General features: G+C 40.1%; 1 protein-coding gene across 6 annotated transcripts in view; it reads left to right on the top strand.

The window, feature by feature from the left end:
• Window positions 1–7,876, top strand: part of LOC114033654 (core histone macro-H2A.1) — a 101,637-nt gene extending 93,761 nt beyond the window's left edge. For all 6 annotated transcript variants that reach the window (XM_027849296.1, XM_027849297.1, XM_027849298.1 and 3 more), the window contains one exon: window positions 7,086–7,876. In XM_027849296.1, coding sequence (XP_027705097.1) covers window positions 7,086–7,251 — 166 coding nt within the window. In that variant the 3' untranslated portion in view covers window positions 7,252–7,876. The remainder of the gene's footprint in view (window positions 1–7,085) is intronic.
• The last annotated feature ends 9,308 nt before the right edge of the window (window positions 7,877–17,184 follow it).

The following is a 17,184-nucleotide window of genomic DNA, read 5'->3' as shown; positions in this document are numbered from 1 at the left end:
AAGAACCCTTGCTCTAAAATTTGCAAAGTGCTATAGATACATGTGATTGGAGCCTCATAACAACCCTGTAATGTGGGGACTGTGGCTGTTACCATCCCCATTTTACAGAAAAGCCATATCCAGTACGTAAAACTGCAAAGATCCCCTCTATTTTTCACGTCAATGCACAGCTTTAGGTAAAGTACATGGGTCCTTATTCAATTCACTTCCATTTTATAATGAACAAATCACTCCCCACACATCTCATCCTCTTGAAACACAACTCTCTTCAGGGCTTCGATCAAGTATCATCTCTCTAAGAGACCTTACTTATAAGTCTGTGTGTGTTTCTTCTCAGGACAGTGAAATCGCTGAAGAATTGTTTTTGTTTTTGTTTTTGTCCTTGAATCCTCAGCACCTAGTGCAATTCCTGATCCATAGGTGGTTAAGAAATGCTTGCTGAATTAAATTGAATTTAGCTTTTGAGAAAAGAAAACATTCTTGGAGAAATGGCCACAAATAGACTTAATTCCTGACTGGCAAGACAGTCCTCATGGACTGAAAACACTCTGTGGAAGTTATTTCCTTCTGTTATCCCTCTTTGAAAAAAATGTGTCATTCTTCCAGGCTCTCTGGAATTGCACCCCTATATGAAAAAGTGAAAAGAATTTGTTTTTATCATAAAAACCCATGTTGGATAGCAAGAGGGAAGTGTTTACTACAAATGTGGTATACACCTTGAAACATATTTCAGGAAAACTAATATGAGAATTTTCTGTTAATAAATCCTTATTAACATTCATTCACCAGTACTCTATGAATGAGATCATATGTGTCCTTGTGGGTGGATATATGATAGTGTTTGCTTACTATGTCATGCATGCATGCATGTACATACACATGTACTCAGAAAATATTCCAGAATTTAAGTTCCTAGACATAATGGACAGCTTCTGCCTTCTCCTCACCTGAGCAAGAATTTCTCCAATGTTCACTGTCCTGGTTCTGTGAGACCTGGTTCTTTGAGGGCTTAGATTGAAAAGTAAACACTGATAGTAGAGGAGTGGATTTAAAATAATATCTCTCCTACTCCCTCCTCTCTTTGTTCTGAGTCTTTTCCAGAGACTTGAGACAGACACCATTAGAAACACTGAGTGAAGGTCTATTAGAGATTATCTTTATGTATAAATATGTTCCTATTGTATATCAGTTTCCAAACATCATCCCTTGGGACCATGTTAAGAAACTAGGTCTGCACAGCCAAAATGATCTCAGATATTCAGTTCCCAAACTCTTAATTTGATTGGAATGGTTCAAATAATCAAGACGCAGAGAGGCCTAGGCTCAAGTTACCCAGCCACAGGATCGTAAGTCATTTCATTGATCAGAGAGCCCTTGGGTACTTGCTATATGCTTGTTACTGTGTCAAGACAAAGAAATAGATAACATAGCCTCTTACTTACATGAACATGACCTGGTTTACAAGTTCATAAATTTAGGACTGTGAGGCCATCTAGTTCATTACAGATCAGGAGCCACAACTCCCATTGAGGTTAAATGATTTGCCCAAGGTCACATAGATAGTAGCAAATTTGAGATTTGATCCCAAGTTCTAAGATTGCAAATCCAACATTCTCTCCATTGTAGGAGAGACAAGACATAAGATCATTTATTTTTTCAATAAACATTTATTAAGAACTTGCAACGTAGAGAACTGTGCTATTAGAGAACAATACGTAATAGTAGATGACAGCATTGACACAGGCATTTGTTTTTTAGGACCTCCTTCAGTAGAATGAAAGCTCTTTGAGGGTAGGAGGGACTGGGAGGTTTTTGTCCATACTTCTGGCATATAGATGGGTACTTATTGAATGCCTGTTGTGTTGCTCAGCCTTCTTTTCTGCCCAGTGCCATGGCATATACCAGATGAAGTCAAAATAGAGATGGCCCTCCAGTTCCAATGAGAACCACACACCACTTTAAAAGCGGATTGTATCAGCGTAAACCAAATAAACCAGAGAATAATGGGGTGAAATCTCATTCCCCCTCCCCATCAGCCAGGGCCCCTGCTGGGCACTGCAATCACAGCCAACAGTTTCCCCCTTAATCAAGAAGGTATTTTGAGACTCAACAGGAACCCAGACTGATCCCCACAGTGAACAGAGTTTTCTCTTCAGGCATGTGTTTCTAGAGCTCCTTCCCACATCCTTGGCTGCTAGTGGGTCCATTTATGTCTGCAGTCCTGGGAAGGCTTCCCACTCCCTACCAGTCCAGCCTCCCTGAGTTGTTCTCACAGCTGGCAAAATTAATGGAATCATTGTAACCTGATCAGGTACTCTAAGAAGCAGCTGTACTTATGGCATGAAAATAATCTTTCATTCTTTGTGTGACACTTAAATGATCTCTTATTCAAATGGTCTCTACATGACCCTCAACACCACTTATCCCACCCCCATGCCTATGTTAGCTTAGCTCAGGAATGGGTCTGTGTTGACCTAGTGTGATTTTGCCAAGTCCTCAGCCACGGACGACCCATGGGAATGAGAGGAGGCAGTATGGCACAGGGGAAAGAATGTCCAATTTGGATTCAGAGTCCCTGGAGTCAAGTTCCAGTTCTGCTTATTCATTACCTTTGTGATCTTGGGCAAATCATTCCATCTCTTTAGGCCTCATTTTGCTCCTGTAAAATGAGAGGGTTGAACTGGATAACCTCTTAGATCCCTTCTAGTTCTAAAACTGATGATTCTATGAAAGGGAGCTTAGCTACATGTAGCCTTGGCCTAACCTCTGCCATTGCTTAGTTCAGAAGCCTATACTCAAAATGATAAGATCTTCCACGTATATTCCCACCATCACACATGGTAGTATCTTTAAAATTAAATGCTTGAGGGATCTCAGAACATGTTTAGATAACAAAATAGGAGAAAGAAATTCTGGGAAAAGTAGATAGTTGGGCTGGCTTCTTTCATATATGCCACAGACCCTACCTTCCTATTTTAAATTTAAAATGATGTGCATTATTTCATGTTAAAATGAATCAGGAATAGAACATACCACCTTTTTTCCCCCTTCTGTTAAAATTAGGCTATTATAATACATACCTGGAAAAAATTTGAGCAGAAATGGGTATCTAAAGAAAGGGGGGAAAATCATTCTGTCCTATTTCTGGGTATATCTTTTCCATCCCTGGAGTACTGATGGTATGTGTAATTCATTTACCCATTCAGCTTTCCAGAACTTGTCTGTACTACCTTCTCCATGCCATGATTGTAGAATCATAGATAAAGAACTATAAAAGGGACCATGGAAATTATCTAGTCCAAACCTCTCCTCTTACACATAAGAAAACAGACACACAGGTAATGAGTAGCAGAGTCAGGATTCAAACCCAAGTCCTCTGCCTCCAAATCCAGCATTCTTCCCACTTCAACACCCCATGAAAACATTGCCCCAACAAAGAGAGGTGTTACTTTTCAAAGTCTGCCAGGGAGACTCTCCATCCTAGTGAATATTGCTGTCTTTGAAGGAGTTCTTTTGGGAGACAACATGCTGCTTACTTAATCCAGTGATGCTGCTTTTCCCCACAACAGTTCCAGATTCCCTTTTGGGAACTGCCATCAAGGGCTCGGGGCACAGGCTTTCGAATCTTCCATGGTATTAAATATTCCCCCTTTGAGGCTGGATTTGATTTCTGGAAATAGTCAGCCCCTTGGAGCCAGCCAAGTTCAATATGTGATTAAGCTTGTAACAGTGTTTTCAGTCCAGAATGCAAGTATGACTACCAGTTAATGAAATGGCTTGCAAACTGGCTGTGGATGAATGGATGATTTCCTAAAGGGAAGTCCAGAAATGTTTTAGGCAGTAGCAGCATTGTTGGAATGAGTGTACAGCCTTCTAAAGAGTACATCGTAAAAAAGATAGCTCAGTTCAATAAACATTTGTTAAGCATCTACTGTATACCAGGCCCAAGTGAGGCATCATAGTTTATTGGTTAGAGAAGAGGCTTTGGAACCAAGAAGGCCTGGGTTCAGTCTCACTTCTGAAACACGCTAGCTGTGTGCCCCTGGGCAAGTGAGTGCTCCAGGTGACTCTGGTACTAGAAGCAGCAGAGAAGCTGTTGCCTTGGTAGCTCAATTAAGTCACCATTCTCACCTCTGTCCTTCTGTAACAAGCACTTTCCTAAGTATTGGGGATTCAGAGAAGAAAAGAAAACAGGATCCACCCTCAAGGAGATTACATTCTGCCACATTCTTTTTTGTATGTACAGATTTTGGTATGCTAAGGATGGCTTTAGTCTCACCCAGCCTATTTGAGAATGATTGCACTAAACCTGTCCTCCCTTGCAGGGTTTTACAAAAAGGCCATCAGTCCAGAATGGTCACGTAAAGAGGAAAGGGGGATAGTCTGGTAATAAGCAATTATATAGCACCTACTATGTGCTAAGCACTTTTTACAGATTATCTCATTTGTTCCTCAGGACAACCCTGGGAGGTAGGGGCTCTTATTATCTCCATACCCATTATCCCCATTTTACAATTGAGGAAACTGAAGCAGACAGGTACAGTGATTTGCCCAGAGTCACACAGCTAGTAAGTGTCTGAGACCTGATTAGAACTCGGGCTTCCTGACTGCAGGCATATAAACATGTATTTAACTTATGCTCTGTACTGAAAATTGAATGTATGTGTGCAGAGCCTAATGTAAGTTGAATCCTACTGACTGACTCCTCACATATGAAAACCAGACCTAGATAGATACTTAGCATTCAGAGTAATTCAACAAACATTTATTAAGTAATTATGATATGCCAGGCATTGTTCTGGGCACTGGGGATGCAAAGATAAAAATGAAAACATTCTCTGCTCTTGGGGAGCTTACTTGTGGGAAGCAACATGTATCCAGGTAAATAAATAGAAATATATGCAAAGTAAATGTAATTTCTAGGACAGACTTGGGGGGTGGGAGCTGGTGCCAAATGAAGAGAAAGGAAGGAGGGACAGCTATTTGGAAATATCAGGATGTGTTTGTTGAAAAAAAAATATAAAAAGATCCTGCCTTAATAAGATGAAAAGTATTTATTTAAAAGCGACAACTAACATTATTTACATTGCAATAGAATATAGACTTCTTAAGGATAGGAATTGTTTATGAGAGATAGTGTGGATAGAGATCTAGCCTTGAAACCAAGAAGACCTGGGTTCAAATGATGCCTCTGATGAATACTAGCCACATGGACCTGAGCAAGTTCCTTTAAGCCCTCAGTGTCCTGAGTTGGTACTTTCTAAGTCAAAGAGAAGGTGGCAACCTGCATTGGTAGAGGGAATTTCCTCATCTGGAAATTCCCGATATGAATCAGGTTATAAGTCCAGTGCCTTTCCAGGTGTAGTAATAGTAGATATTTAACATGCTTGCTGAATGAATGAAGAAATGAAGAAACTCTAGATGCTTCCTAATAAAATCAGGAGTGAGCAAGGATGTCCACTGTCACCATTATTATTTGGCATAGTACTAGAAATGCTAGCTACTGCAGGGAGGCCCCCAAAAATGTAGGAAGTAGACCCTGAAGAAGAGGTAAAGTTACCCCTCTTTGCAGACTGTGGGATGGTTTACTTAGGCTTGCCTAAAACTGGCATCCCTGTTTTCATCCGGCATGTCCTAAATGGACATGCTTTTTCTCCTAATACTCAATTTGGCCCTAGCAGGATTTATTTTCGTAGTCTTTGTCCTTGGCCATTTTTGATGGGTTTCTTACCCAGCCATGATTTTAGATGCCTTGGTATGCGCGAGCCATACACAGAACACATTTAGAAGAACAAATCATACAGAAAGTATGTTGAATTGTTAAGTTTCCATCCATCTTGGCACATGCCAGCAGGAGCAGTTCAAAGATGCCCCTCTCCAAGAGGGTCCCCATTGAGACAAAAATCAACTGTTGGAGAATCAGGAGCCGAATTGTCTACGAGTTCTGCTTCAGGCCTTTGTGTTTGTGGATCGCATTTAGAGAAATGCACAGAAATTCACCCACCCACAGGGTGTAGGCTTAGGGCTTCCAGCCTTTCCTATCCTGTGGTTCTACTCTACCACTTCTGAACATTCCTTATAGAGTATGTTTATTTTGTTAAAAATTAAGTTGAATTAAAAGAACTTTTGTGTTGAAAATTAAGTGATATGCCCTGAGATTATGTATTTAGGTTGTTTTAGTATTAGCATGCCCACAGATCCTTCAAGGCCCAAGCTGGCCTTGTATGAGTATATATATACTATTATTGAATAATATATGTATATGTATGATATTCTGTATGAGCATGTCAGAGGTGTAGTTGAGGCCCTATGACTTACTGAATAGAGTTCAGGGCTTGAAGTTAGATCTATGAGCATATCCTGCCTTACATAAATTCTGTGTGACTTAGGCAGAATTTGCATTGGTAGAAGAAGTTCATCTACCAGAAATCCCCATGCTGTTGGAATCACAGGTCTTAAAATGCTTCCATTTCCAGGGATCTAGACTATTTAAGGAATCATAAGAGACCAGTGTGGTACAATGGAAGTAATAGTGCTTTATGATTTGCAGAGGTCTTGAGTTAGAATCCTGGTTCTGCCTCTTACAACTGTGACTTGGGACAAATCACTTCTGCTCTAGGCCTGAGTTACTATTTATAAAATGAGAAGGTTGGATTAAGCGGCCCTTCCCATTTTGTATCTGTAAGATTCTAAAACACTTTTGATGTTCATTTGGGAAACAACAGGGCAAAGTCTAGACTGTTGGAGGAGCAACACTTAAATCATCACTGTTCGTTTTCTGTCACACTCATTCAGCCAACACTAAGTGCCTACTGTACAGACCAAATATACTAGACAAAAGTAAACAGTCTAACCTTGCCCTTTCAGATCTCAATCTGACACACATGCATGAAACAGCATGAGAAAATGTTGTTGTAGCATACTGGACCAGTAATTCAGAGGGACAGAGCTGGAAGGATACCTCATAGGACATATATAACTAGCTGATGGGAAGGGGGAGCAGCAGCTGCTACTTTTGACCTCAGACCCCCCCCCCCATTTGGGATAATCATGAGCTAACTCTGATGTACTTTCTCCCTTCACAGAAATGGTTTCCCCAAACAGACGGCAGCACAGCTGATCCTGAGAGCCATCTCCAGCTATTTTGTGTCCACAATGTCTTCGTCAATCAAAACGGTTTATTTCGTGCTCTTTGACAGTGAGAGTATAGGGATATATGTGCAGGAAATGGCAAAACTAGATGCTAACTGAGTTGAAAGAATTACAGAAGCAGCCCAAACTCACTTGGTCCTTTTCTTCAATTTAAAATTAAAAAGAAAAAAGAAGTCCTTAACTCCTAATTGTGAGGCAACACCCTTTATTTTCAATTTTGCTCATCTAGGGAAATGAGATTTGTTTTTGTTTTTGTTTTTCGGGTTAATTTTTTTTGACCTTCTAAAATGTTTTTATGTTAGCACTGATAGTTGGCGTTACTGCTGTTAATGCACTGTTTCAGCCCTTGTATGAGTTTAGTGTAATCTAGGAGATTTTATAGTTTTATTTTAATGAAAACCGGATTGATGCAGACAGTAGTGGGAAGTACATTGTCTTTTACATGTGGAAGAAACCAGGAAGCCCTATTTTGTAACTGTGTTGTGGTACGTAATCCTACATTGTGTGATGTTTCCCTCATCACATTGTTCTCATTTTTTTTTCCTAAAACAACAACAAAAAAAAAAAAAAGAAAAGAAAAAAAAGACATCACATTTAATTTCTGTTTACTTATTGTCTTAATGATGGATCTGGAAATGGGGGGAAAAAGGAGAAGCCTGTTGTCCTTAATTATATTTGCAATTTGGAATTTGTGTGAATTGATTTAGTAAAATGTTAAACTGTTTCTGTGTCTTGGTGTGTTTTTGGGTGACTATGGCAGAGAGGCCCGTGGTGGCTTCTCACAGTGGTCGGGGGAAGGATGTCAGGCTCTAGGAACGACCCAGATCTTGTTTGTCTAGAGAAGAGGGTAGGCCAGGGTTCTCATTCCCTAGCCCTTGTTTCAGCTCTCAGAATACATAGCCCATCCATTCTCACTCACATCTTTAGGCAATGAAGCTCGTGTTCTACCTGCAAAGTCAGATGATGGACCCTTTTGTCTTAAGTTGTAATTATTATTATGTTGCAGCCTCTCAGAGTTCTGTAAAACAAAAGAGTTTGACTGTGGTCCTTTCCAGCTCTACATAAGATGATGGTCCCTTTTGCTGCATATCATACCTCCCTATTGGCCGTGAAGGTCAAGCCCCAAAGGCTCAGGAAGGGACCTTTGGTATGGACTTGTCCCTGCAGCCACCCTCCTATAGTTGCAGACCAGGGTCTCTAAGAACAAGTATTCAATGTGACTTTATTGATTTGATTTTTCAGTGCGAGACAGTTTAATATAGAACCATGGGGTCACACTCAAATAGGAAGAGGGGCCACAAAACAGTACATAAAGATCCCTGCTGCAGATTGACTTAGAAAACCACATGTTAACATTATCTATGTTCTGTTGTATTTATCTTTTAAATATTTCCCAATTTTAATTTTGCTAGGGCAGCACTGGGCTGCTTTATTGACATCTCTGATGTAAAGCTACCTTCCATATCCAGAAGGTAGGGGCTTCAAGTCCTGCCTGAGGCCCTTACAAATTTTATAATTGTGGAAGATTCAAACTTTTCAGGCCCCAGGCAACTCTCCAAAGCTGTTAATTGAAGAATAGCTTCCAGTTTGCATTGTTAGGGTCTACTCATCAAGAGGTTCTATCTCAATAAAATATCAGGTCTGTACCTCCCCCCGCCTTAGGGAATTTTGTAAAAATAATAATGAATGCTTAAATTTGAAAAACAAACCCTCTTGGGATAATTTTGTTGCTTCTATTATTTGTTTTCTCATTGGAAAAGATCCTGATATTGGGAAAGATTGAAGGCAAAAGGAGAAGGGGACAGCAGAAGATGAGATGGGCAGACAGTGTCATGGAAACAATGAACATGAGGTCGCGCAGACTTCGGGAGATAGCGGAGGATGGAAGAGCCTGGCATGCCGTGGTCCAGTGGGGTCACAAAGAGTCAGACGCCACTGAAAGGCTGAATAACAACTATTATTTGTTTTAAACACAGGCCACTTTGTCCTGCCCTAATCTAGCTTGGCATACACATTCTCCCAGTTTTGCGCCTTACTACCTTTGTAACCTTTGGCAAATCACATAATCTCTGAGTTCTGTAAAACAAAAGAGTTAGACTGTGGTCCTGCTCTTCTCTACATGCAACAAACAGCTACACCCTGGGGGAGGTAAAAGTTCACCATTGTCAAGGACTCTTAGAAGTCACGCTTCATTTTATATGACAGGGTTGGACTAGGATAATCTCTAGGGACTCGCCCAGCTCTGGAAAAAAAAAAAACAAAAAAACACCACCACTTTATGATTCTCTCCTATGATTCTTACACTTAAACTGTATTTTAAAGGTTAGAAAAATACAATACAATATAATATGTTTCATTTGGGTGCTGTCCTAAGGTGATTTCCTCCCCAAAACAACCAAGGTAGTGCAGCATTTGGTGACTTCGTGTTCAAGCTAGAAAAGTGGCTTGCTTGAATAGCTAGTTTACTATTAGTTACTATTATTAGGTACATTCATTTGTGCTTCCATGGTCTCTGCTGGGTTTCTGTGTAACTTGTAACCAAAGTTGTAAGTGTAACCCAGTTACCAAAGTATCAGATTTTTTCCCCCAAAGAAGAGATTTCTTCTCTACTCCTTAAGATGTTTTTAAAATGACAAAAACTTTAATGGGTGGATGTTTTTGTTGTGTGATTAAGCTGCTGATAATTGGGCAGATGAAATGACTTTGTAGGAATATAATCGATAGAGTTTTGCCAATTGGTGGAGGGATTGGACAGAATAGGACTTCTAACACCTGGGTTGAAGATGGACGTTGAAGTCCAAGGTCTAATGAAAGTTCAAATGTGGCCATTGTTTTCTGGGTAAATCAAACCCTGTATTTTGTAAAGATTCCACTAGATGTCGCTAAAAGGACTGAAAAGTAAACAATTTGTCCATGTGTTCACACAAAGGCATAATTTGTGTGGATCCTGTGAAGTTTGCAGTAATTATTTATCATAATTACCAGAGGATCTCTGAAGTTTCAGAAAAAATAAGTACACTTTAACTCTCTATGTGAATGTGGAGTCTTCAATATGTAGCAATAATTTTAAAAGAAAATGGTGCCCAGAACTGAGTGTTGGGTTTTGAGCCAGAGGACATGGGTTTGAATCCTGTCTCTGCACCAGCTACCTTTGTGACCATAGACAACATTTTGCCTCTTGGACTTAAGTTTCCTTATCTATAAAGAAGTAGGTGGTCTCTAAGGTTCCTTTCAGTTCTAAGTCTGTGGTCTTACAATGTTACATTGCTATCTGTTACTGTACTCAGGACCACAGATTGAGAGTTGGAAGGGAACTCCACATTTTACGGATGAGGAAACTGAGGTCCAAGAAGGCTAAATGGCTTGCCTAGAGTTACAGGAGTGGTAGAGTAAGGGTTAAAATACAGATTCTCTAACTCCAAATCTAGCAGTTTTGCCAGTACTCTGTGCAGATCTCTATACCACAATTAAAATTATGTAACAAAATGAGTTCAATAGTAATTACCTTAGGGCTAAGGGTTTGAGAGAAGTGTTTCTTCCTTTAAAAAAAGAAAAACACCCACACCACTGCAAAGAAATTTCTCATAAAACACACTTTTTTTTTCTAGCCAGAAGACTACCTCATAACAAAGGAAAATGCACCACAAAAGTAATTTGCTTCAGATGGGGGGGAAAAATCCTGTGCATTCAGAAGAATAATGTGCTGAATGTTGAATTTTGTTTTTACAGGAATTTAAATATCTATATATTAAAAAAATAACTTGTGCCTATGGCAGAAGAGCATGCCTATCCAAATGAACAGTCAGAAACAGAAGTACAGTACATGGATGTACTATGGTATTTGCCTATGTTTGCTTCACAATCATACCCCAATACATTAGGACTCCTTGGAAAGTTTGCCTCCTTTCCACGAAAGCCCTGCAGGTTTTGTACTCTGAAGAATAAAATTAATAAGATAATCAGTTAATTTGGATAGTTCTGAGGGAAAGAATCAAAAGATATACCTGGAGTCAGAAGAGACCTGGGTTTGAATACTGCTTCTGATAATAGCTGTGTGACCATTGACAATCCTCTTAACTTCTCCAATCTCAGTTTACCCATCTAAAAAACTGAAGAGAATATATTATGCATCTAGATTTATTGTGAGACTATACATATATACATACATATATATATATGCTAAGTGTTTTGCAAACCTTAAAGCAACACTTTTTCCTTAGTGATAGGATTTGTGTTTTTTTCTTTTTTTTCTGTCCCAAATTATCTGGGTAAAAGTTGATTGTCTCAGTTATCTCCCTTAATTCATCTTAATTGCTATGTTCTGTTTAAGATTTAGACAGAGAAGCAGCATTTTCTTCTTTGGTGTCAACTTGGCCCCAGAGAAGTCCCTGGACTAAACTTCTTAGGATCTTGCCAATTCAGATTCTATGACTCTAAGAATCACTGTACAACCCTGTCCTGAAAGAAGAATGGCATCTGTCTTTTAAAGAGAGGTTTCTATACATCTATAGTCATAAATACACAAGCATATACTGAGTGCCTTCCATGTGGAGCTTTATACATGGCAAGATCGCTGCCCTTAGGGAGTATCCTCTCTAATAATGGAAATAAGGGTCTTTACCCACACACAAAACGATTATTAACATTAATAACTAATTTGCACTTATAGAGCATTTTAAGGTTTATAAAATTTTCCTCAAAGCAACACAGGGAAATAGCACAAGTATTTTACAGATTAGGAAACTGACGTTCAGAAATTAGTGACTTGTTATGTCATGGAGCTAGAAAGTGCAATTAGAGGAATCACATGCCTAAATGGGTGGTAGAGGTAAGTTGTGTAAACTCAGAGGAAAGATAAATCTAGGTGGGCTGGGTTAGTCAGGGAAAGCTTCACAGAGTACTTGGAACCTTAAGGACAGATGGGAGTGGAACAGATACAGAGGAGAGGAGAGGGCATTCCAGGTGGAAGAGATGGTGTGAGCAGAGGTGCCAAGGCAAGAGTCCAAAAAGCTCAGGTTGAGGAACTGAGGCAGAAAGACATCAGGCAGATGAGGTAGATGCAGCAGATGCACAGTAAGTGGTCAAATTTCCCATTTGCATTTATGATTGGACATAAATTAGGGTAGAGTAGACACTACACTGTGAGAGCCATGAGTCAGCAAAGTCTTCTTGCTCGGATGCATCCTGAGATGTGTAACTTTAGATCTGCCTTATTTTCCAGTCCAACTCCTACCAGAATTCTCTCACCTTCTGGGCTGTCCATCCATGCGATTTGTTTATCTTATAAAATTACTCCATTACATTCATGGTCAGACTGCAGTGTTAGGTCACAGCTGCATTTAACCACTGACAGGAATATAATTTTATAGCAAAGAAGGAAGGTGGCAAGGAAGGAAGAAAAGGAAAGGAAAGGAAGTTAGGGAAGGAAGGAAAGAAGGAAGAAGACAAGGAAGGAGGGAGGGAATTAGATTAGTTTCAATATTCTCCAGGGTTAATAAACATCAAACTCTTGGGTTCTAGTTTTCCAACTTGGTGTTTTTAACACTCAGGCTTAGTGAAGGGCAAACATGCTTATATTTGGATGTGGGCTATCTTTTTTTCTGGGCTATATAACTGTCTCTTTAGTTTATCTCAGGAAAGATAAAAATGCCACATAGGAAAAAAAAAGAGAAGGAAAAGGAAGAAAGGAGGGAAGAAAAGAAAGGGAAGGAAAAACAGGAAGAAACAAGAAGGAAAAGAAACAGAGAAAGGAAAGAAAAAAAGAAAAGGGAATAAAAGGAATAGTGAAAGAAAAATAAAAGGAAGGGAAATAAATGGGGAAAGAAAAAGGGAAAGCTAAATGGGATTGTTTGAGGTTATTTTCTTTTTGTTTTTTTCTTTTTATAACCTGTACCCATTGTCTTTAACAAAAATGATATCATAGGAACCTACTGACAAGCCCCATGCTAAAAGTTCTCATTAATCCTTTTCTCACACACCCCTATGCTGCTCAGCAAAGGTGTGTAAATATATTGGCTTTTCCCTGACCCCAGCCTATGGGGTTTTGTTAAGAAGATTCTTAGGAACACCTTCCCTCCAAACCATGGCAATATATTGAAGACCCCTTTTCTTTTGGTTCCCCCAAATTCTAGCCTGGGACAGAATTAGGATTGTCCTAGGTCATGTATATAAAGCACTTTGCAAACTTTAAAGTGGTAGAATTGTCATTATTATGATTTTTCATCTTTATACTTTATAGAGTTAAGATAGAAATGGTTTGGGGTCAAGTCACTTTCATTTTTTTAATGTTTAATGCTCAGGGGACTATTGTGCAGGTGAATGATATGGCTTTTTTTTTTTAATTGAATAAAGTGCTGGCATACACTCATTTTCTGGGGACTCACTGGAAGCACCTTGAGAATAACTTGTAGCTAGCTTTCTCTTTTTCTTTCCCCATTTCTTTTCCTTTTTGTATTTTTCCTTCTCTTTTACTCTTCCTTTTCTTCCCTTTTCTTTTTTCTTTCCTTTCTCACTTTCTTTATGTTTCCTTCCTGCCTCTTCCTTTGTTTTTCCTTCCCTTTTTCTTTTCTTCCATCTTTCCTTCCTCCTTTCTTCCTTTCCCTTTCCTTCCTTCCTTTTCTCTCTTTCTTTTTCCTTCTTTTCTTCCATACATGGTATTCTTGTCTTTCCTGACAAGCATGACAAGATGACGAGCATGGTGGAGATGATATATGTGCATGGACATGGATATGTATATCTATGTAGTAATATCGATACCTAAGATATCTCCATCTCTACCTATTTATACAGCATAGTGTGGTGGTTAAACTGGCCTTGAAACCATGAAGACCTGAGTTCAAGTTTCACCTCTTACACACACCATCTATGTGACTCTGGGCAGGTCTTAATTTCAGTGCTCTACATAACTCATTAAGACTAAAAGATTTCCCTGATAGACCTCATCTGAAGAATTCTATTGAGTTCTGAGTGCCTCATTTTGAGAAAACCATTGATAAGCTGGTCACTATCTAGCTAGCTTATCAAGAAGGGTAACCAAGATGATGAGGAGACTGGAAATACCAGAGAGGATTAGTTTAAGGAACTGAGGATATAAAGTTGGAAAAAGAAAAAACTTGGGTGGGATAGCAGTTGTATTAGGACTTTCTCGTGGAAGACAGATTAGCTTTATTCTGTTTGGCCCCAGAGTTCAGAACTAAGCATAATGGTGGAAGTTGCATAGAGGCATACCTCAGGGTAAAAAAGAAAGGGGGGGAAATAAAAACAAACAACTTCCTAACCATTAAAGCTGTCCCAGAGTAGAAGGGATTGACTCAGGAAGTTGGGGACTTATTTGGAATGTCATAGAGGCAATTCTTGAACAGATACAGGTTATACTCAAAGGCCCTGGAGGTTCCCTCCAAGTGTGAGGTTCTGTGATTTTGTGGAATCACAACACGAACTCCATGGACATTGCTTTGGCCCATTTGGAAATGAACTGGCCTGGCCAGCCAAGGGTGGATGGAGCTTGCAGGTTAATATTCTTATGTCAACAACATTACAGAGTCTCCCTGTTATACCATGGACTGTTTTTGCCTTTCTTTGTATTCCCCAAACTTGGCATAGTGCCTGGCACTTAGTACACATTTAATAAATGCTTGATGACTCGACTTACGCCAGAAGGGGAAGAAAGGCTGTCCTCATATCAGCAGCAAGTCAGCCTTGCATGAGAGAGTGCCACATATGACTTGCAGTCAGTGGCTCCGAGACTTGACAGGAAGAAGAAACTGATTGAAGGTGTTCAAGTCTCAGAGTAAAAATACCCTATTCTTCCATAACATTCCCATAAGAAAAGTTGCAATGCCCAAAGATGTAGCAGCAGGCAGCATAATTGCTGGGCCCAAAGAATGCAGGTAGGGAGAGGATTGAATTTCCATCCCTGCTGGGAGGTGGAAAGCAGCCACTAGCTCAAAGACTTGGAAATTGCCACCAATTCTTTTCTGTCTTGTGTCCTTTAGAGATTTACTTAGAATCTTCCTTAGAATCCAGCTTAATGCCTCTCTGACTCATGTGTAACCATTATCCTAGCAGCCTGCTCCTCGGTGACATCGGGCTTCCCTGGAGCCTTCCCCAAGGCCTCACCGAGGACACCATCACTAGCTCTCACTATGGCTAGCCTACAAAACCTCCTTTGGCCTTTACTGCCCACCCCTGGCCATCCTAGCCTCGTGTTCCCATTGCCCAGGCTAAGTGGGAGAAATTTGATATTTTTGTACTCGAAATGACTAGTCTTCTCAGGCTTAGGAGAATAAATTAAAACTGAGCCCAAGTAGGCTCAGCTGCAGTGGATGGGCAAATTGATTTGCTTTACCATCTGGGAGATTAAATTCCACTGCCAAAAAATGGCACCAGCATAATTAGCTGTCAGTCAGGCTGCAAAGAGAGAGGCTGGGGAGGATAATTGAAACCTTTGCAGCTTCTCATTAGGTTCTACAGGAGCCTGATTTGCAAATTTCCACCTTTAGGTGGTTCTGTCTCTCAGAACCTTGACAGAAATTGTACTCTGGCTGCACAATGCATTCTTCTGAAGAGAAAATAGGAATATTGTGCAAGGGCAGGATTAATTTTAAGTAACTTTCACTTAACTCAATGTGCTTGTAATATATTTGTCAACAGCCACTGACAGCTCCACCAGGATTTAATTATGGGCAAATCCAAACAACTGAAAGAAACGAGTGCCCCATGTCTGAGATACATTTCACCCCGGTTGCCTCCTCATCCAAATCCCAACACACTCCACACCCCACACAGTGAAGTCTGCTTCCACCTCCCACGTTTTACACACACACACACACACACACACACACACACACACTGCAGTTTTGCAGTTTAGCTGGGAATCCTGGAAAACAGGCTACCCCAGACTTGTACTTCCTCTGGGTAGCCCAACAGAAAAGCCAGGAAGGCTGGTTTCTCTGTGCCAGACTAAATTTAGGTTGCAGTGAGTGCTGAATTGGAGGGAACTGATGGATTTGGACTTTTCTCCACTCTAGCTCTGTACTGTCCCAAGAAAGGACAGAAATTTTGTCAGTCACCCCAATATGGCCAGTCCCAGTTAAAGATGTGAAGTGGAGAAGTTGGTCTTGGGCCCTGCCATGCTCCCCACCAACAACCTCATACTTTCTATGCAGAGAAGCATTGTGACAGTATGGATGGAGATCTGGCCTCTGAGCCAGAAAGATATGGGTTCCAGTGCTGCCTTTGACATATCCTGGCTGTATGACCATGGGTAAGCCTCACAACTTCTCAGTATTCTAGGCAACTCTCATAGACTACAAATTACAGAGAGGGTGTCAATTTGCATTGGTGGAGGAAATTTTCTCATCTGGGAGTTCTTCATATCAGATTCTAATGTTCTAGGACCATCACTTCCTTCTTCCCCCTATCCCAAACTCAGCAGACCAGAGTAATCTGAGTTATTGTATTGAGACAATAAAAATTGATATTGATTGTGTGGCCTTACCTAGCAGCTGTACTTCTAAATAAGAGTCCTACAATCATAAAATCCTAGAATCTCAGAGCTGGAAAAAGTATCAAATAGTCTGATCTCTCATGTCAGGTGGGAATTCTCTCTATCTATTCTTGACACAGGCTCTGCTTAAACATTTCCAGTACCAGGAAGTTCACTATCTGACCTTTTCCTTTGTTGAAAAGCACCAATTGTCAGAAAGTCCTTCCTTATAATGAGTATGATGAAATTCCATGGGATGTCCAATCTTTGTTCTAGATCTGCCCTCTAGAATCTAGGTATAAATCTCTACTAGAGATAACAATTCTGGGAGCCACAAAAAAAATAGTAAAAATTCTTTTAGGCAGAGTTGATATCCAGCTTCCTCAAATCATCCTCCCTTCTTTTCTATATCGTAAGGCCAGGCTCGAACATGAATAATTTAGCAAAACAGTTTCAATATTTATTAAAGGCACATACACACACACACACACATACACACACACACTACAGTTTTGCAGTTTAGCTGGGAATCCTGGAGAACATAC

Source organism: Vombatus ursinus, unplaced genomic scaffold, assembly GCF_900497805.2.
Source record: "Vombatus ursinus unplaced genomic scaffold, bare-nosed wombat genome assembly UNPS02007284.1, whole genome shotgun sequence".
In the NCBI taxonomy this organism is placed as follows: domain Eukaryota; kingdom Metazoa; phylum Chordata; class Mammalia; order Diprotodontia; family Vombatidae; genus Vombatus; species Vombatus ursinus.
Note: the sequence above shows the minus strand (reverse complement) of the source record. Positions and strands in the feature narration are given on the sequence as shown.